Genomic DNA, 21,916 nt, shown 5'->3' with positions numbered 1-21,916 from the left:
GAAACTCGGTTACGTCACAAGGCAACCGGTGATTCAGAAAGGTCAAATTATGGGTTGAACGGTAAGCTTGGACTTCTGGAACATGCTGTGCTTTGGCAAGGGCAAACTGGTCCAGATTGATTGCACGATGTTGCATGGAGCCAATTACTGCTCTGGATAAGGTATCAGCAACATAATTGTATTTACCTTGTACATGACGATGGTCCGTTGTATATTCGGATATGGCGGACAAGTGGCGCTGTTATCTTGCTGACCGATGCCCTTTGTAACGGAAAAGTCGACGGTTTGTGGTAGCGAAAATGGCGAATAGCCAGATGAGCCGCCAGCAACTCTCGGTCGCAAGCGCTGTACTTAATTTCGTTAGCACGCAAATGAAGTCTTTAAAATGCAAGAAGTTATAAAGAAAAAAATCTGTGATGAAAGTTTTTCATTCCAGAAATCTTTGTAAACCTTAAAGATTTTCACTTTACTGGGTAAAGGTTTTACGCCTTAGGCATTAGGCATGACCTAGATACTGGATTTGTTTTTTTCAAAAAACGCATTATTGATTACAAGGCCACATTTCTGCAGGCGGCAGAAAAGCAGTTCTAGGTTTAATTTATGTTGACTTGGTGAAGAGCTGGCCACCAGTGTGCCGTCCAGGTAGACACAAACAAATAGTAAAGATTGACATGTCTGGGCTGCATTTTTTAGGCCGAAATGCATTCTTAGGAATTCAAGTTATGATAGCAGTTTTTTGGATGCAAGTTTAAACAAAATATTAAAAGGTTTCGAATTATGACAAGCCGAATTTTATTAAAATCGAAACCAAATAAAGGTCAGCTCGTTCTTATGCCGACAGATCAGTAACCCTATTTACATCCAGTAGGTGGCGCTATTTTTGCAGCAATTTTATATCAGTCGGGGTACGATCTGTGAGATTGACATCCGTTTCAAGGCTACGAACTTTTCTTGGAGTAAAAATAACACCCATTTACAAAGTATAAAGAAACAAAACAGCTTTGTGCAACAAGACTCCTAACCGAACTGTTGTTATATGAAAGTTTTGTTTGTAATTTATCATAAGTTCCACCATTCCAAGTGCTGCGAAACTCACCCAACCATCTCTGGAAAGATACTTCAAAATTATGACAACTTGTTATCTAATGTCACATGCACAAAAAAGCAGATCAAACACTTCCATTCCATATTTAAACCCCGCAACTACGCTATATGTCAATTGTGCCCAAACATTTTCCTCGCGAGGCCTGTCTCATTCAAAATTTTGCGCATGGAACGAATATGACGTTCTTCGACGTGTTTAGGTTGTATTTTTTGAGAGATTCGCGCAACATGCGCTCCGCACCCACAAAATTCGTGCCAAACACGCGTCTTAGGCTTCCCACGTCGCCTAATGAACCCCTTAAAGTGCATATGACACGTAAAAATAAAACAAGTTAATAATCAAACTAAGATATGTGCAAAAAAAGCCATAATAATATTGGTAAGCGGCAGACAGGGTGTGTACACGCACTGTTTCGACCTGTAAGGTCTCTATTATGGCTTTTTTGCACATATATAGCATTGGTGTTTTGCCTTTAGCGCTATCGGTTACCAAGCAGATCCGTTTGGCCATAGTGCGCTCCACAGTGGTTTGTCTCTGTTGTTTGGTACTCAGTATAGGGTACCCAACAGATCGACGTTGACCGGACAGGTACCACAAAGTGGAATCTAGTGAGCCTGCTAGTGTAAAAGCTAGCACAGTGCCACTGCAACAACTGCACTGATGAGACCTCACAGGTCGAAACAGTGCGTGTACACACCCTGTCTGCAGCTTACCAAACTAAGATATGTTCATAACTTTGGAACATTTTTGGCGAAAAAAGTAGCTGGATATGGCGACTGGTTTCTGAGTAATCTGAGATACAGCTGATCAAAGTCGCACTTTTGCCGCTGCGAACGAAATCGTGCGAAAGCGAGGTATTGTTGCGTGACGTTATAGAAGGCGCTTCGGTCGTGCGCGAGTGCTGGCAGGAGCAAGCCTTATGCGTAGGAATGGAAAACATGGTAAAACTGGTTTAGTATATTATTGCATTAAACAGGGGACAAAAAGTGAACAAGTGCAATAAACGGATTTTTATGTTAATTTAAACTGAAGACAGATGGCCGCTGTTCGACCTATTATGTCTTATTTAGTTGTGTAATAATAAAACAGTTACTGGGATAGGGTGTTCTTGTTGTTACAGCATTTATGATCGCTCACGTGATACATGAGCGTTACCTACAAGTTCGCGTCAGAAAAGATTTATTTAATTCGCAACAATCAACCACTGATGTATTTTTCGCAATATAGTTCGTAACTAGAAATGTTGGAATCATCAAATTAAATTCAACACAAAGGTGAGGTTAAAGTTATGACATCGCATCCAAAATGGCGTCATGTAATGTCACTTAGCAAAGAAACGCACCATTCCCGTCTTATCGAAGTACAGAGTAATGTCGTTTCTGCTATACCCTATGGCAGTGGTTCTCAAACTGTGGTACGCGTACCACTAGTGGTACACAAGAGCTTTTCAAGTGGTACGCGATTTAGTCTACTCTATACAAGTTGCCGCACTTTGCAGAAGCCAAAACCGCTGCAAATACATGATGTCGGTTTTCTTTATTGTGCATTTGTGACGCAATAGTATCAACGTGAAATTGTTGCACTGTTGAAGTAATTCTGACACCGTGCATTCAACTGTGCAACAATTTCACGTTGATACTATTGCGTCACAAACGCACAATAAAGAAATCCAAGCAACTGGTGATATTGGCTAAATTGTTATTCATTGGTGGTATGTCATAACAGTTATGGTATAGTAATACGGTGGTACGCAGTGTTTTAAAAAACAAATGAGCGGTACGTGATTGGAAAAAGTTTGAGAAACACTGCCCTATGGGATAGGGCCTATGGTCTTTCGTTAATTAGGGACAAATAAGCCTTTTGTTTGTGACGTCACAATGACATATTTTTGTGTGATGCAAAACCCTGTCCTGACCTTTAAGGTAACGTAATCTGTGGATTCTCCTATGTTTGAAACTATTCGATATCTGCAAAAAAAGGCGCCTTCTCCTATCTAAACAATGCTTTTTTTCGACGCAAGCGCCTTGTGTGATGTCCTTTTCTCCTTAGCGCAAAAGGTTTACGATTTTTGGTCGCCGTTACTTTTCGTGCAGTTTTCTACATTTTTTAGTTGACGCAGAACCGTAAAACTTCGGATATATGTTTGTTGTGGATGTACCTTTAGTTTTACGCAAAGTTGTCATGGCCGTGTCATATGCACTTCAAAAGGCATTATCCTCCAAATGCACGGCACGAACAGTCATACATGTGAAGATGCAACCATACCTTTTGACTTCGCTTCTTTCCTGTTTGACAAGCATACAGGTCTGAAGTAATTCACTCCAACAGATGAAAACGGAGGCTCGCCCGGAATCGTGCGCTCAACAGGTAAGTCATCATTACAAACATTCACGTGAGACTGGCGTATGATTAAAGTAGTAATATGATGTGCGTTTGGTAATACAATTGGGTACTTCAAGTAGAATGGTATTGGTGCCCTTTGCAGACGAACACCCACTGGCAAAACGCCATCAATCAAGACTGGATTGAGTCTATATAGTGCCTTCGACGGAAGTTTCTTCATAATCTTCTTCCTTTCACCACGACCGGTGTCTTCACACTTACACATTGCATCCAATTCCTCCGAAAATTCCCATCGCTGGACCTATTTAACAATCGCGATTTCGGCCCTTGCAAGATCAGCGACAGTCATTCCCTTAGACATCTGCGGTTCTCCAATCTAGATTGAAGATAGTCCACAAACCACAGCAGGAGCTACGCGACTGCCTGTTTTACCTTATTCCATGAAAAATAGCGCTGAATCAAGTCATCAAACAAACAACATTTCTCAGTAGCATACAAAACTATCGTTTTCTTCGGCCTCAGGTTTAAGTATTCTTCGAGCATATACGGGACGTTTACAGGATTCGCAGGCCAGCGACCTGAGCCCCTAAGAACCAACGTTTTTTTCGATAAGGGGCCCTAACAGTAGACCCACGAGATGCATCATCGACTGGGTTGTTCTCAGTAGGAACATGCCTCCACTGCGACGCGACACTCAGATTAATCTCCTGGCTCAACTTTTCTTTACAAAGTTTTTGCAACAGCCTTCGTGCATGCAATATCACCGGTGCAACGAATTTTTTAGGCTCAAACAAAAACTGACCATAAAGTATTCTTCTCCTCGTGGCAGGCTTCTTCTTAACTTTGATGTCGAATTCGAATATGTCGGAGCGATAATTCCACAACGCACATGTTCCATGTTCTTCACATGAGCATTTAACACAACTGACTGCACGGATCTATATTCGACTGGGATTGACGAATTGTCTGAGCCGTAACCGTGGCGCTATTCCTTCCAGATTCTTGTCATTGCTCTTTAACTGCAAGGATTCGTGAAAATTATAAAACCAGGTATTGTTACGTCACAGTTAAATTTTGAGTTTTGTTCCAATACGATTTCCTCTCGTCTAAGGGAAATTAACCGAGAAGTAAATTTGTAAATTAAAGACGGCGTTGGTGGATGTAAAGCTATGCGAGCTTGCACAATTGTTGGTTTTACAAGATTTAGGGAAAGGAATTTCGTTTTGAAGATAACAGGAGATTGTCTACGGAAGCTACTTGCCCGCGATGTAAATGCGGGAAGTATCATGGCAGAGATGCAGTGAGGGACGAATTTAGAGGTGTCCAGTCAGAGTAAGATGTGTTTTAAGAATGGTACTGTTATTTCTCTGCAATCCGTAAAACCTTATTTTTAACCTAAACTGTTTTGTAGGACTATCAACGAACACGGTCTATAAGAAAACGCTCATTCCTGGAAAAGAGCCACAGGGTCTAGTGCGGAATCGTACGTACCTAGCTATGTTCCAGACTTCGGGGAAACCCCAAATTACGTCACAATGAAGGTGGGGTCAAGGTATTACGTCACTGTGACATCACTAGCCGAAGATACGCACCAACGAAGATTCTCGCCTGCACGCACATACGCAGTTCTCCTGTAGGCAACGGACAGGCGACGAAAGGCACAACAGCAACGAAGAAATACATGTTTACGCTTGATTGTTTTTTTAATAAACCAATTACATGCTTGAAATTACGTATGATTAACCACAAGGGCGTCGAATAGCAATTTACGAAAAATGTAAGCTGAGCATAGGGCGTTTTAGCGGTAAATATGTCACAAAGTGTACAATTATACGTCACCCTAAAGAAGATGTCGTACAGACTTTATATTTTGCACAGACAATCACAAGTGTGTCAACGCCAACATACTAAAAAATCTAGGCGATTATGAACCCTATTTCAATCGACGACAAACTTTTGTTTGTAACGTAACGACTACAATAGTACGTAACCATGAAGGAAGCGTCACAGAAACTTGAAACTTAGTACGATTGACAGGAATGGGCATAAAACAAACATACTAAAAATAAATGTCGCTACCGGTTTATTAACCTTCTTTTAAACAATGATAAACTTTTATTTGTGACGTAATAACGTTGATGATAGATGGATTTATTTATAGTTGTAACCCACCGTCACTTCTGTACAGTCGTACCCATTTTTAGATCAATCGAAGTAGTAATTTAGCTTGCACACCTTGAAACACATACACACTAGGGATGTGCCAAAGCGAACCCGAACCCGAATAGATTCGCCGAATAACAGCACAATTTTGATATTCGTGCGAACCCGAATATTGCGCGAGATTCGCGTGCGAATATTTATTAGCGCACGTGATGAAATATTGAGTACAAAAGCGGATAAGTTTGTGTGATTTACTGCAATATCTACTACAGCAGCTACTACTGAATAAGTGCATGGTTGTCTCTATCCTGTTTATTACCAAGAACGCTCAAATATTGAAAATAATAATGTTTTACCTGTAACAAAATGTATACACAATATCAATAAATGTCGGTTCCTAGTGCTAACCAAACACATATGCATTGACGTCGGTTATGGTCGCAGACCGTTGTATAATATTTAAGAACAAAATTTCGCCAAACCGTAATTGCAAAGCAATGACAATCGATATTAAAAAGGGCAGTTTCCGCAGAACTAAAAAGGGCAATTGCCGCAAGTTAAAATGTCTAAGAAATCAAGTGTATGGAGTTATTTTCAAGTTGATAAACATGACAAACACACAAACACAAAGCTGTTTGTAATGTGTGTGGGGCGCAGATAATTAAGCAGAGGTAGTAAATCTTCTTACACAATTTCGGCTTTAATCAAGCAGTACAAAAAGTTAGTACAAAAAGATCAAGACAAGCAACAATTGAAGAGGCAATATCAAAAAAGAAGAAGTTCGAATCCCACTTCACACAAAATTACTGGCATTATAGCCGAAATGATTGCTGTGGATTTCTTACCCTTCTCTGTTGTGAAAATTGGGGATTTTAACGTTTGTTGGAAGAACTAAAGCCCCGTTATAAACTTCCAAGTAGAAAATATTTTACAAAAACTGCTGTTCCCGAGTTGTACAAAAAAGTTCAAAGTCGTGTTTGTAGTTTATAACTGACACTTGGACTAGTTTACAAAACGTTGCATACATGAGCTTAACAGCACACTTTTTGAGCTGGGATAAGTGTGATTTGAAAAGATTGTCTTTCGTATTAGCTTGTACCGAAGTTGAGGAGGATTTTCACACAGCAGACGCCATGCGCGAAATACGAAGAGTGGAGTCGCAGTGGGGTATCAATTGACGTCAGATAACGCTGCCAATGTGGTGAGGGCACTTAAAAACGGCAATATTTGTAATGTTCGTTGCATGGCCCACACTATAAACCCGGTAGTCCAAGCTTCTTCCATTTCAAATGATTGGGATGTTGACGTATCTCTAATAGAAAAGGCGCACTTCGACATATTGGAGTCTGTTCAGAAAACGTCACCCGAAGCTGATCTCACAGTGAAAGTCCATCATCGGATTAAGGTACAGAAAGTATTTTCGACAGCTTGTTTGAACCAGTGGCAGCACAAACACAAGAAACTCTATCGTTGTCTTCTTCAATATTGGTAGTCTCTGCAAGTTTGCCAATAATACTCATTGTTTTCTAAAAATTGGCATCCTGAAAACTTGGGTATCGCCTTTTTCTTTTTTTGTGATGTGTAACATGAAACGCAAAAGTGATATAAATTATTGGCAAACTTGCAGAGACTTGGGACTACCAAATAAGGCAACGAAAATATGCTTTCGGGTATTGCGAAACTACTTTTACCAAATACAAGCAGATTCATTGCTTACAGTCAGCATTCCAGTATTACCGACATGTACCACAGCAAAGCGGTTCTGGAACTGTGAAACGTTTTTGACATATAAAACAATAATTTATTGCTGAAAGACTTAACTTGGTTGAAACAATATATTGAAAAATATATTCTCTGCAAAAGTGATACAAACATGAATTCGCTGGTAGATGTTAATTCACGACAGTTATCTTTGTGCTGTGCTTTCCTCCACAACAACGACACCATTACTGGGGCTCGTCAACATGGGTTGCTGTCTGTAACAAAAATATGTATATGCGGGTTAGGCATGATGGAACAACGACTGCAGGCGTCCAAGGACGGACGAGTTTGGAAGTGCCCGAAAAAAGTCAGTTTTTATCAATAACGGAGGCTTTATTGATTTCAAAGTGTTGTGTGGCTCATACTTTGAAAGGAGCAACCTCTCCATGGTGCAGCTCCTAACCATCCTCTACAACTGGGCAGAGGAAAGAACTCAGGATACAATCTGCAAAGAGGCAGAGATTGCCAATGGAGCGTGCGTCGATTGGTGCGGTTTTCTTCGCGAGGTAACTAATATCAAACAAGTCATGTGACATTTCGTGCGTAACTAATTTGTCTTGGCAGGTTTAGATATGTACAGAAGATCTCATGACCAGTCCTGTTTTGATTGGAGGTCCTGTGGCCACGTAGTGACTATTGATGAATCGCTGATGGTGGCGCAAAGAAAACCGTGCTCCAATGCCCAGGCCCGCGCAATTCCGCAACAGTGGATTTTTATTATTTACTTTTGGACAATAGAAGTGACGCAAGATTCAATTATGAAAGAAGCGTCGATATCGAATAAAGTGTGTATAGTGGTGTTGTGACATGATGCTACTTCATTCGTGAGGTAACAGTGGAATTGTGACATAACTGCTGGCAGTTTTTCTGTGGCATCGAAATGCAAACAGATTTGTACGGAAGATCTCGAAATAACTGCGGACTACTTCGGCGTTTTTGTTAAAGGCATTTAACAAATAAGTAAAATTTACACGACGCAATGCAGGTTACTTATGAGACGTGTAAATTTTCATAAAATAACATTTAGGTTTTGTGGGTGTTGTACCTTACGGAGTATGCCATTGCAGTTCGTTGACAGGTGTAGCGCGTACAGAGAGCAAAACTTTGAACTATAATAAATTTCGTTACGTCATAGGTGATGGCGTCATTATTTGCATGGTAACTCGTAAGGTGTCACTTAACATTCATATAAAGTTTCAGGTTTGTAGTGCTAAGAATAGCCGAGATATTAGGCGCGTTGCTAAAAGTACACCAGAGCAGAGCAGCAGACCCCATATTTTTTATTAATGTTTAATTTATTTAATGCAGGAAATGCAATAAAACCGTAGTTTGGTGTTGTGTATAATTCCATTGCATGCTCCTTGTGGTATAAGGTAGGCATCATGGAAGAAATTATACAAAGTAAGGAGAGAGAAGGTAAATTTAAATTCTTTCTTAAAAATTTATTTCTCCACCACAACTCAATATATTTAATGTGTAGTTTTGCAATCTCTTAGATGGTTTTTGAAACACTATAAATCACCCAGATTGGAAAAATGGTAGACAGATGTAAAAGAAGCAATTTTTATGTGCAATTGGTGACAAACCAGATCAAATATTGTGCATAATTTCAAATATTGTAATTAAGTAAACAGTACAAATTAATTGTAGATAACCTCTAATTGAAATTAATATGAAATCTTCATTTTATTAAATTTACTGAATCTGAATTATCTATGTAATGTGATTTTTTATTTAATGATTATTATTTAATGATAGCTCGTCGAAAGGGTGATGTTATCCACTCTGGACATTTCATGATTTCATCTGTAGCGGATGATCAGGAAGATATTACAGAAACTATTGATCATGACCGTGATTCTCCAGTTCATCATGAGCAGTCAATAATGATCAAACATGGATATGATTTTTCTAATGTTGCTATGGAAACTAAGGTAAATGGTATAAGAGTGGTGTTGGTTTCTGTTGGACCAATCAATTTACTGATGTGATGTGCAGGATACTTATCAATTTGGTCCAAGTCAATCAAACCACATCACCATTGATGCTTCATTGTCACGGTTATTTCAGTGTATGTCTCTTGCCTACAGAGGGTAACCAAGGTTTTTTCGGTTAAGTTTTTGTCGTTTAAATTTCTTTTTATTTCAAGAGGAAAGGTTGTTTCTCCTAAATGGAAAAATTTCAAGGGATTAAAACTAACAGTGAAAGACAAAATTCGATTGAACAATGCAATATGGAGAACTTGGCATATACAGTGTATGTATAATGTTTTGCGTGAAGTTTCAAAAGATATATATTTTTTCACAGTTACATAAGATTATAGATATATTTATTGAGCGTATTTTAAGTTTTTTTTAATGTTTGTATTATTTTGACAGATGTTATGATGAAAAGAAAGCAGCATTCATTTATTCAGTTTGTAACGCCAATGGAAATTGGTGGAGATTATGAGACTCACAGCAAACCGGAGGTAAATTTTTTGAAAAATCGCACAAAAAAAATCGGAGAAAAAAGGGTTGGATGCGAGTTTGCCACAAAAACTATGCAGAAGAAAGGAAACAAAAAATATAATTTTTAATTTAGGATTTGTTGTTAGGCAGTTGTCATGGAAGGAAAATATTGGAAGCGAAGAATCGAAACGGTCGTTGCAGAATACAAGAAATGGAGAGCATTTTTTATGGAAAGGGTGAAAGTTTGATTTCATACAAATGTTTAAAAAAAATATTGATGAATTTTCATTTTGACTATAATTCGAGTTTGCTGGAATAATGTTTTCTAAATTGGAAGTGTTTTTATTTCTAAAGTTATTCAAAGTCCTATTTTTATTCTAAATAACAAAATATATTTTTAGTGCATCACCAGCAATCCTGACTTGGTCACCCAAAACTCTGGAAGTTTGAGGTACGGAGAGGATCAGCAATACACAGACTTCACCGATACACTTTTTAGTAGTTTGTCTCAACAACCTTTTCAGTTTCCAAATCCCAGGGAGATTGGTGGGTTTATTCACATGATTCATCTATTTATATATCATCAACTTTTTTGTAATTTTTGTGAAATTGTCATTTTAGCCCAACACGCAACTAACTCTGATATGATCCAACCTGGCTTGCTTCAACTTCAACCATCTGTTGATGATTTTGATTTTGATCCCTTGCAAGGTTTTTAATGGTTTAACAGTACTCCCCTGAAAATGTTTGATATCAAGATTTTTGCCATAGTTATTATTTAATTGCTATTAGACATTTTATTTTGAGGTTTATTAGTTGTAGATATTTGTTGCAGACTTTTTCAACAACACAAAAAGACCACAAAACAGCATGTTTGGTGGGGGTCATTCTTCTCACACCGATTTCTCTTCTGTTAGCGATCCTTTTATATCATCTGACATTGCAAGTGTGTTAGAACATCAAATTCCAAATACTATTTCACTCACTACTTTGTCCCATGTTCCTGCTCAACAGGTGAGGAATGTTAGGAAGTTGCTAAAACCACCTTTTGTTATAGTTTTAGTTGGTTGTAACATTTTCTTTCTTTATTTCAGAAGTGTTGTTTTATTGGGACATAAATATGTTAAATTGGATATTCACACCAACTTAATTTTAAATTGCATCACATTTACAAACATTACAGCATTTTTGTAAAAACAAACTTTGTGCAACCCTCACTAATTTAAAGAACTTGTGTGATTTGTGTAGACCGGAGGTTTTAATATTCAACCTCAACATCATGTGGAAAATCGGTCAGTTTTTGAAACATCAAAGTTGGACCACAACAGAAGTACAGGCAACCACCAGAACATCAATCTACCGCAACACTCTCCTTTAAGTAAGTCCCAAGTAAAGCTACCATATGTCCTCCTTTTCTGAAAAATATAGTACGTCACATTATCCACTTTAGCATGTTTCCAGTATGAATGTTACAATTCGGATTAGGAAGCTCACAAAAAGTGCGAGGGGATTCTTCTTTAGCTTATATTTTACAAAAGTTTAATTACTAATAAACAAAACTAAACCACAATTACTGATGATTGTGATAATTTACAGCAGAAGTAGCTATTTTTTGGGGAAGCTGTTTTTTCTTTCATTTGTCAGTCATTGACCAATTTTTTTGAGCTGTGTCGGTAAAAATTCAAGCCATTACGTACATAATGTCCGAATGCATTTCTGCAAAGAAATTACGCAGATAATCAACTAACTCCTGTGCTTTTGTGAATGAAGGTTAGCTACTTGTTTTAAATTCAAAAAGACAGAAATTTTTACTGACTTTTTGGACACTTGTCAGAAACTATTAATTAATATAAAAAAAACAGCAGGAAACTAGTCCATTTTTGTTGAAACAAATGAATTGTCACAAACTCCTGTATAGTATTGTACTATGCCATAATATATTTGCTTTGAGTTAAACCTGATCGCAGAAAGAGAGAGGAAATATCTCTGTGTTGTTGCATGTTCATCAAAAACGATGTTATATTAGCTGAGAGGAAGTGCAAATTTGCACTTTTGGTAATAACATGATAGTTGCTGATAATTGCAAAGTCTGGTTAATCGCATGTTTGGTAAATTGTATGTGATTGGATTAATACATATATTACCCTTAAGTTCATCAGCAGTCTGCGTATGCTTGCAGTGTTTTATATTCATAAAGATAAGTTTTTTTTCCAACCCTTTAGATGCATGTCTATAACATGTTGCATACATTATGAATATAGGAAGCTTGATGCAATCTATTGAAGTCCCACAACACACTTCGATTAGACCAACTTATTTATCAGTGGAACAAATGAAACAACACATGAGTGAAAATGTATGTTAGGTTGGTTTTTTATTCAAACATGATTTTATTATTGTGACTTTTTTTATATTTTAGAATTACAGAGTGGGTGAATCCCACACAGAAACAAACAATAGAACACGCTTTGTTGCTGATAATAACCAACGTCAATTTCTTTACCCACACTCCAAGCAAGGTCCCAACAAGACAATGGACAGAATAATTTACACAAACACACAAGTACTTGAGTGAGAAAATGGAGTTACATCAAACTGTAATATATAAAAGTTTCTTGGCAGATGAATGTGGGAGTTTTCCAACACAATCCTGGAATTCAGCAAATTTCTCAAAGCATTGCTGGCTCAACCCCTTCCCAACTTAGTCATATAAACCCTGAAATTGGTTGGTTATTTATAATTTCATTTAATATCTCATAATAAATGTATATTAAATGTTGTTTAGATCAGCCTGTTGTTTGCATTACAAAGCAGGATGAAGAACAAAAACCATCCGATTCTCCAAGCGTGATTATTCTGAAACAACTTCTCACTAACAGTAAGTTTAATTTAGTTTTGGTAATTAATTCATTATGTGTCTAATGCTATATTAAATGAAAAATTGGGAAAGTAATATATAATACCTGAACCACAAAACAAGACATTTAAAATATGTTTATGCTGAATAGAAAGCACTGCTGACAAATCAACAATCAAGAGACAGGGGTTGGAAACACAAAAGGTTTGTTCATATTTACACATATTTTTTAACACGAAATTAAAATTTGTTGGTAGTAAATACAATTAAATACAAACAAAAGATTGACATTTTATAAAGAATTAAACTGCAGACAGTGGTGCACCCTGTTTCAGCCAGAAAGGTATCTTCTCTCATCAGTGCAGTTGGTGCTTGTAGCACTAACCTAGCCAGGCACAGATAGGATGAGAACTATTTAAGTAACATATATCTATATTAAATTTGTTGTCAGCGGGTTAAAATATTTTTTCCACAGATCCAATCAGTAGAATGCAATGTGGCAAAATCAAATAGGACTCTATCTTCAAGCAAACAAATTCATCAAAATTCCTCATCAAATACTTCTCCAACCAAGTCTTTTGTGAGCGACCCGGTGACATTTAGTGATGTGTCTATGGACCAGGGTAGGGTGTTACAAATAATACCAGTCGACAATTCCACTTTATAAATAAGTTGTTGCAGGTGAAGAATATTCCACTACATTTGTCGATGATGGGTCAGCCATGGTAAAAAACATTAAATAAAAAGTATAGAATAAATATTAACAGTTTCATCGTTCCAGCTACAAAGATCTGGTTCCTTTTCTGCTGAACAGAAACGAAGATTTAACATTAAACTTGGTTTTAATCGCTTGCAACAATATCTCCCAAACTGCAATGTTCAATCCAATACAAAGGTTTTAATTCAAGATTTAATCTTACATTATTGTGTTATTTTACAACTATTTTTTTTTCAGATAAGTAAGGCTAGTCTTATGAACAAAGCAACTCAGTATATTAAATCACTCCAAAGTGAAAGGCAAAAAGTTTCTGATGAAATTCAGACTCTCAAACAAGAGCTTGATGAATTAAAATCATCCATCAGGTTAATTGATCAACAATGCTTAGTTGTTGCGATGGCTAAGAGGGCAATAAATTGATTTTTACATTTTAGTTCATGTCAACAACAACTTCCAGCCACTGGAGCTCCGGTTTCACGTCCTCATATTGAAGAATCTAAAACCAAATACAAGCATTGGGTGAAGGAGAGAACTAAAAGAGATTGGAAGTTTTTCTTGTTTGGGATAATAGTTGAACCCTGGTTTGAATCCTACCAATGTATGGTTTCTGTTACAAGCACGACAGATTTGTGCCGAAGTGTGTTTGATTGGGTCGACCAAAAGTGTGCCCTGCCTGTCCTTCGCCCAAGTATGTTAGTTGTAAAGTTCACTTTTTGAGGTTGTTTACTGGATATTGTTAAGTGCATTATAATTTTGTCAGGTGTTGTTCAATCGTTGCAAGTGTTGAGTACGTCAACATCGATCCTTACCCAACCTTTACAACTGCAAAAACAAATTGAAGACTCTGTACAAGAGAGGAATACTGAAAGGTGGTTTCAACACTATTTCTTTTGTGTTATCATCATAAGCTGTAGGGCATAGGATAAACTGAGGGAAGATATTTTCTTGATTTATTAAATAAATAGTGCCACCTTAAACAAGAAATTTCGCCATATTGTTTACATTGTTTCACTGCACAGGCCTCACTAAAAAGCATTCATTTTTATAATATAATGACGCCGATTCAATGTTTCCTAACTGAAAAACCAACAACTGAAAACAGCTGTAATATATTTTATCGATAAACAGTTTTTGAAATTATTTAAGATTGTAGGTAACTGCATAAAACGACCTTTCACTAAGTTTAAAAATTACGTCATATTTTCCAAACCTATGCATGTGATTAACTGAACTTTTGCTGTGAGAAAGCAAAGGCCTTGTCCCAAACCTATTTGGCATTTTCGGTTAAAATGCGCAGTTGAAAATAAAAAAATTTTTTTTTTTTGCTCGAGGTGTCCATCTTCCCTCAGTCTACTATAATATAAAGTTTTTTATTCGATATTTGATGTTAATAAGTTAGAAGTTTGGCATTTATTGAAAATATCTTTTTCCAGGTAAATATTGTTTGGAAAATTTGCAATGAGACGGATAATTTTGGTGCTCCTGCAATTTTGTTATTGTTCTACATTTGAATTAAAATATGTTTCTCGCTCTTTCTTTATTTTGCCACAATTTTAATCTCTTTACCGCAAAGTAACATGTGTGCATTTTTACCACAGTTTATTACTTGTGCTTTAACAGAAATTGTGTTCCACATAATTTTTTTCGTGTATGAGGCTTTTGTATCCAATCGCATAAACGATTGTATTTTATTGTGTGGTTGAAACTTCAAAGTTTATTTTGAGCAGAACTACTTTTCTGGAGTCAAGAGTGATTTTTCCATGAAAAATTCAGTGTTAAGTGCAAATATATTTGGTGCTTCTAATCATCACATACTAAAAGTGTGTCACTACGGAAAAAACAGGAATCTATGATTTAAACAATACACACTGCTACATATGTGGATTTCAAATGTAACGTTTCTACAATCTATCATGTTTCATTCAGTTCAGAGATACTAGCAGAGTTCACAGTACATAACAATAATGCAAGACAGGCCTCCAATATTAAATCTACATTCAATTGAATAATTTGCACAACTTTTTGTGCTTCTGTAAACATTGACCCACATTCAATATCTTGTTGGTGAAATAGATCTCGATCTATGATGTCTATGTTTTCTTGGACTTGCAGTTCTACTTCTGTGCATTGGAGGCTGAGGTTGATACACTTGATTCATTTCGTTTTCATACCCAGAAGCAAAACGTTGATTCATGAGTTGGAGTGAACGATCAAGGCCTGCACCAGCAGCAGCCCCGATGTGATGGTTACGGATAAGTTTCTCCAGTTGGGAAATAATCTCATAATCTGGGATTGCTAAACTTGTCACATCCAATCCCAGCATCCGAGCAACAACTTCTCGAAAATCAACAAGCTGCATCAAAATTGTCAACCAAATAATTTTAATTATTTGAAACAAAATGATTTGATATCCTAATGCATTCCTGTTAAGAGTAAATTAACTTCAAAGTAAAGTTTGTTGTGTGTTAATCTACATTGAAAAAACTACTATTTTAACTTTTTTCGTTAAATTCACAAGCCAAACATGTACAGGGCACTAATGCAGGGTCATTCTATTTTTATTTATATGTACAAATACGATAATACATAATTATTGTCACCTGTTTCTCTCTGCGGTTTACTTCATCTAGCAGAAGCTTATTGGACTTGAGGTCATTAGTTAGAGATTCTAATTGCATTTTAAGGCTTGATGAATTATGCCCGGCATCATCTTCTGTCATTTTTAATTCCTTCTTAAGACATGAAAGTTTCTGACGTTGACGATCTTTGGTGCTGCTCAATTTGTCAACAAAAGTTGACAAATCATCAATTTTCTTTCTTTGATCCATTGTTACAATCTACAAAATACCTTCCAAATTATCATCCACTTTGTTGGGTATTTCAATGATTCCTATATCAAAGCTGAACATGCAATAAACATTTAAAGTTGCGAAAAGAAAAATGGAATACACACAAATTGTGAATTTTGAAAGATAGCTCTTTAAACATCTTCAACTATGTTAAATACTTTCAAAATGTTTCCAGGTCAAAAAATCCTTAAATAGAAATGATGTAAGGTTACCTTTAGTTGGTTTGTGTCTGCTAGTTTTGCTTTTAGTTGCGTCACTTTTACTCTCTCATCACCAAGGGCATGCTGCAATCTTTCTATTTTTTTCTGTAGTTTTTGTACTGTTATGATTGCATCATCCCTATCAATGGCCAAGGCAGAACGTGTTTGTTCTTTTTCATCTTGTTGGGCAATTTTTTTTCTCAGCAATTCAATGTGTAATTCCTTGCTTTGTAATTGCTCCTTTAAAATTTTGACCTGACAAAATGTGTAAAAACAAATCATTTAGACAATTTTGTTTGTCAACAACATTCCTGGACTTAATTAATGGTAAAATATTTTTTTATGTATTAAACTCAGCCAATTAACTTTTTCATATTTAGAAATTTTACCTTTTTGTAAAGATTGTGATTAGTCGAAGTTTTCTGCACCAAAGCATCAGATTCAAGTTTAGCAAGTTGTCTTGCTCTTGCTATCAGAGATTCGGTGTTCATATCGTATCCAACATCTAGAACCAGACTTGTCATCCCCATGGCGTCAGACATTTGTTGAAGAAATTTCATGAACTTGTTTCAAAAAACAAAATGTTTAAATAGTTCTGTAAATTTTTTTTTATTTAACAGAAATTTAAGGCAAATTTTGGGCAAATACACAAGACAAAAGCAAAAAAACGTTATGCTATGTTGTCATTGTTTGGAGAAACATATATTTGGGTCTTGTCACACATAGAAAATATGCTTTTTAACTAATTTCAAAAATATGCGACATATTCTTTTAGGTGTAATTTTGCAGCAAAGTGACTCAAAATACTTCTTCAAAGATTTATAAAAATTGGCACCGAAAATATAAAATTCCTATGCACAAAACTTTGGTCTTCATGTTGCGCTAAAAGATGCAAATGTATTTCCAGCATCAACTTTCAATATATAACCTTACTTTGTTTTTTTCATTCCTCAAAGTGTCGTGGAGAATGTTTCCTGATAGAAGTTCATTCTCCAAATCCCTCATTCTGTTTTCCTGTTGATATGTCGATGACTCAGCTTGTTTTGCTCGACGAATTGTATCATGATAAATTTCACATTGTTGCTCAAGTTGTTTCGTCAGCTCGTTCACTTGATCATTGAGAGAATCTGTTTTCTATCCAAATTAAAAATTATGTATATTTTTACACAAATTATGAGTCACTAATGAGCTGGGATCTGTTTAGATTCTATTTGAATAAAAAGTTTGGAAATAAAACAAAACAAAGAATATCATTGTTAAAACATTATGCTATGAAGTTCAAAAAATTATGAAGAACTCAAGGAAGAGAGGTTTTTTTGGTGTTCAATGTTTGTTGCTCCATTTACTATTAAGAATTTTTTTGCAAAAGATGAAAGCATGCATTTTTTTTGTCTGAATTCTTAGCAAAGTTTAAAAAATCAATCTAACTTTTATGGAAAATAAATTAAAAATTAAACTGCAGTTTTTACAAAAAAATAATAAAGAACAAATTCAATTTTGCCATGTGGCAAAAATAGCCATCAACATTCTGATTTACCATTTTGTAATCACGATCATGTGCTGCAAGTTCTTTGATCCTGTTTTTAATGCTTTCTTCTGTGCAATCAATTTCAAAATCATATGTGCTCAACAACTAACAAGAAATGCATGTTTTAAACTAAGTAGTATTGGAAAAGAAGAATGTCAAACCTTTGCGATTGTTTCTTTAAACACTTGGAACTCTGAGGCAGAAGAGGTGAGTTCATGAGTTAAGCGTTTGGAATCATCTGTCATCATTGCAGCCTTAACCACAATTTATTAAAGTGAAAAACAGATGGTAAATTAAACTATCAGAATCTTTGATAAGAAAAAAGAAAAAAAACAACCAAATATCAAACCTTGTTTCTGGTCTGAATCAATTCCTCTCGAGAAGAATCGACTGCTTTTTCCAAAGCCTGAATTCTCTGCTTAAGTAAATCATTTTCACGCTCCAAACACTCCTGCTTGTTCAAATAATCTTCTGTGTCCTGCAGGACAAACAACGCATCTCAACAAACAATTCATATCTCATACACATAACTTTGCCAGAAATACTGTTAGTCTATTTAATAAGGGTGTAATATTGCACCAAAATTGCACTTAAATTCTTAACTTACTTTTTTTATTTTTTCCAAAGCATAATTTGTTTCTGATGCATTTTTTTGTTCTTTTCCAACTTCTGACACAAGTCTCATGATTGTTTCACGGCTAGCTTTTGTCTCCAGGTTGTGGGCATTGAGCGTGTCCTCCAGTGTTGCAATCTTGCTTTCCAGCAAAATCTTATCTTGAGTCAATTCTTTAACCTATCACATGGTCCAAAAATGAATGTTATGTAGCAAGAGGTAATAATTGTACCTTATCAATAAGACTGGTGAAATTATCACCAGATTCCTCATCATAAGGAGCGTTTAATGATCCAGCCAACTGCAAAACAACTTCCTTCAATTTACGCTTGTTTGAATCAGCATTCTGCTGAGTTTCCTCATTTATAACTGCATGGTTTCTAAACACAAATCAAAGGTTATATTTTATAAGCTCATTAGGTTTTGTAGGCTGTCTGCTAATACATTAGCATAAAGACACCTATTCCCAAATCTTACATTAGAATTGCAATTTTAGTTTTTTTTGAGTTAAAACAAAACTAAATTGTAAAAGGCAGCATGACCACAAGAAGTATGTTTGAAGAGTTTAAAAGCAAAAAACCTCAGGCGTAATTCCAATTCAATTATTTTTTCTTGTGCATCTCTATTTTCTTTCTGCAGTGCATAAATTGTTGTGGAACCCCGAGTTGCTGTTTGTTGAAGTTCTCCAGACTGATTTTCAGCAGCTTGTATTCGTTCTTGTAATGTCTTCAAACATTTCAATTTATGATAAGCAATGTGGAGCCAATAATATGAATTGTGTATAAGCTGCAGACAGATGGCCACAGTTTCGACCTAAAATGTCTCATCCATTTGGTCAGCAAAGTCGTCTTATAGCCACACCAGCTGCACTGATGAGACCTTTTAGGTCGAAACTGTGGCCATCTGTCTGCAGCTTATACACAATTCATATTATTGGGGCCTGACGGCACTATTGGTTGAGCTTTGCTTGGCCATAGTGTTTCCACCTTGTTTTCTCTGTTTTGGTTGCACCTAGTTTGGTGCCCAACGGATGACGGTGATTGTATAGTCACCACAAAGTGGAAGCCTTTGCTTGGCCGTTTGGTCAGCAAAGGTATCTGAAAGCCACACCAGCTGCACTGATGAGACCTTTTAGGTCGAAACAGTGGCCATCTGTCTGCAGCTTATACACAATTCAATTTATTTTTGCAAGGACAGCAAAATTTGTACCTGTATGTTCAGTGCTTGCCTCTGTGAATTTTCATTCATCAAATCAATTTTTGATTTTAATTCCTTCAAATATTTGTCTTTCAAGTTTAACTTTGATTCAGATTCCATCAGCTGCACATAAACAACCTTTAAGGTCACAAGTTCAAATAAGTGTTTGATGCCAAATTATCAACTAAAATACTAAGTCATATAAAAAATGGTTTCATCCAACTGTTTTTAATGAGATAAAGTCTTACTTCACTTGACAGATTTTCGTTTTTCATTCTTAACCGTGACAGTTCTGCTGATGAATCAGTGTGAAAGTTTGGGCCTAGATTAAGTGTTTCTTCCCATTTTCTTGAAGGATCAGCAATCTACATTTTTTTTTGTAAAAAACGAAGTCAGTTTAGGTTGTTAATAAAAATTATCAAGCTGTCTGTTACATTAAAACTTAAATATTTATCAAACAAAAGCTGTAAAACAAACAAAATACATGTGAAAAGTGAATTTTAAGTGCATAATTTACCTGTGAACTGCCTGGAAAAGCATGCATGTGTCTTGGAGACCTGAAACAATGGTAGTTTTTAAAATAGATTTTCTCATCAAATGTTTTGTCACCAGCTACAGATTGTTTATAATACCAACTTACATTGATGAAAGTTCATTAATCAAACCGTCTTTCCTTTCAATCTCTGCCTTGTATGATTTTAGTTTTGCTTGAAGCTGTGACAGATTAACATGTATCCGATTTTTTCAAAAACATTTTTATTTAATAAAAGGGTTGTAGGCATAATTTTTTTGCATGAAATGCGTAAACCCAGATTGGATAGTTTGTAACTTGTGCGGAGGATTGTTTTCGGTAAATGTGATCAATTCAAGGATTAGCAGAACATTTCCATATGTTAATGCATTAAGTAGGTAATTGTTTTTGCATAGGTAAATTTTAGAAAAAAAAGTATTCTCTGCAAACAACATTTCTTTGAATTTGGGCTTGCATGATATTATTTCAATCTGGCATAACTGCATGTTGTTTATAATTCACAACATAAATACAACTATGTTAAGTTACCTCTGACACCATTCTTGTGTTGGAAGCATTTTGACGGTAATCAAAATTTGTCAAATCGTTGTTTTCGTTTACATCAATACGATGTAAGCCTCTGTAATGGGAAGACATAGCCCTAATTTCTCCGAACCTGAAATACAATTAGCTGTAACTAAAATTACCTAGTTTTGCTTTCCTATAGATTCATGCATGTAACTTCAGCAACCAACAACTTCGTTATACTTGTCGTAATCAGTAGAGCGTGACAGCGCGTAACTACAACAGAACAGTTGCTAAGAAACTATGAAATCAGATGAGCGTTACAGAATGCATATACAACTCGAAAATAATAGAGGACCTTTTATCGGCATGGGTCCTGGAGTTTACGCTGTTCAGTCCAGGAAGTTTTTTTGTCACTATTTTCGGCGACGAAGTTGGACTGTCCAGTGTGGCTTTTCTGGACAAAATTTGTTGAAAATTTCCTCTGCGTAAACACGTGTTGTAATAAGCATGTCGAGTAAAACTCATTGCCCAGAGACAATTACCAGGGCAGCTGCGCAATGCTTTTGTACCTTCTGACCATTCTAGTGTCTCCGCACAACACATGTATATCCAAAAAAAGACCCAAAAAGGCGTATCTATCTTATGACCGAGAGTTAAAACCAAAGTCATGGTAATCACGCGTTCAATGCATGTCCAAGTTGTGATGTCCAATAAAACGACATGGGGAAAAAAGAAATAATTTCCGGTTTAGGTCAATTCCTGATCGGACAATTTAATAGGAAAAACCTGCCGAGCTGGTGACAGGCGAAAAAATTGTAGCCGGTAGAAGCAGCCACATTATAGTAGTGTTATAAACCATGTATTTCGGCAATTAAGCCATGTAGGTAACCTAGGCAACCAAACAAACTGCGTAAATCAAGTTAAAATAATTATAGGCATTTCTTTAACAAATAATAAATAAGGTTAATTTAAACACAACTACTTTCTGTTATTCGGAAAACAAAGTCAACCTAAACATAAACAATCCATTTAGGGCAACTAGCCAGTAGGTCAGTCAACAACCGACGTTGATTGAGAATTTTGTGCCAGCATC

General features: G+C 36.1%; 2 protein-coding genes and 1 long non-coding RNA gene across 3 annotated transcripts; 2 read left to right on the top strand and 1 right to left on the bottom strand.

The window, feature by feature from the left end:
* Window positions 1-2,764: 2,764 nt before the first annotated feature.
* Window positions 2,765-5,095, top strand: LOC145889595 (uncharacterized). The gene is made up of 3 exons (XR_014399518.1): window positions 2,765-3,472; window positions 3,591-4,801; window positions 4,860-5,095. It is a non-coding gene; the product is annotated as an uncharacterized LOC145889595 (long non-coding RNA).
* A 3,583-nt stretch (window positions 5,096-8,678) lies between these two features.
* Window positions 8,679-15,091, top strand: LOC145890538 (MLX-interacting protein-like). The gene is made up of 22 exons (XM_082981645.1): window positions 8,679-8,788; window positions 9,131-9,306; window positions 9,371-9,465; window positions 9,522-9,628; window positions 9,751-9,842; window positions 9,969-10,058; window positions 10,224-10,368; window positions 10,444-10,533; window positions 10,658-10,836; window positions 11,071-11,200; window positions 12,084-12,178; window positions 12,242-12,385; window positions 12,445-12,547; window positions 12,608-12,700; window positions 12,831-12,883; window positions 13,155-13,302; window positions 13,361-13,404; window positions 13,461-13,574; window positions 13,635-13,762; window positions 13,832-14,085; window positions 14,158-14,266; window positions 14,831-15,091. Exons 1-22 carry the CDS (start codon window positions 8,755-8,757, stop codon window positions 14,832-14,834), a joined length of 2,427 nt encoding a protein of 808 aa, XP_082837771.1. The 5' UTR covers window positions 8,679-8,754; the 3' UTR covers window positions 14,835-15,091.
* Window positions 15,092-15,168: 77 nt separating this feature from the next.
* On the bottom strand, window positions 15,169-21,009 carry LOC145890539 (coiled-coil domain-containing protein 170-like). The gene is made up of 16 exons (XM_082981646.1): window positions 20,845-21,009; window positions 20,425-20,498; window positions 20,302-20,341; window positions 20,033-20,149; window positions 19,797-19,907; window positions 19,168-19,313; window positions 18,820-18,967; window positions 18,582-18,767; window positions 18,324-18,452; window positions 18,136-18,228; window positions 17,984-18,079; window positions 17,380-17,580; window positions 16,836-17,009; window positions 16,459-16,701; window positions 15,998-16,234; window positions 15,169-15,750 (listed from the first exon to the last, which is right to left on the bottom strand). Exons 1-16 carry the CDS (start codon window positions 20,950-20,952, stop codon window positions 15,448-15,450), a joined length of 2,406 nt encoding a protein of 801 aa, XP_082837772.1. The 5' UTR covers window positions 20,953-21,009; the 3' UTR covers window positions 15,169-15,447.
* Between the last annotated feature and the right edge of the window lie 907 nt (window positions 21,010-21,916).

This window comes from Ascidia mentula, chromosome 2, assembly GCF_947561715.1.
Source record: "Ascidia mentula chromosome 2, kaAscMent1.1, whole genome shotgun sequence".
NCBI lineage: Eukaryota > Metazoa > Chordata > Ascidiacea > Phlebobranchia > Ascidiidae > Ascidia > Ascidia mentula.
The sequence above is the reverse complement of the archived record's forward strand: the minus strand, read 5'-3'. Positions and strand labels throughout refer to the sequence as shown.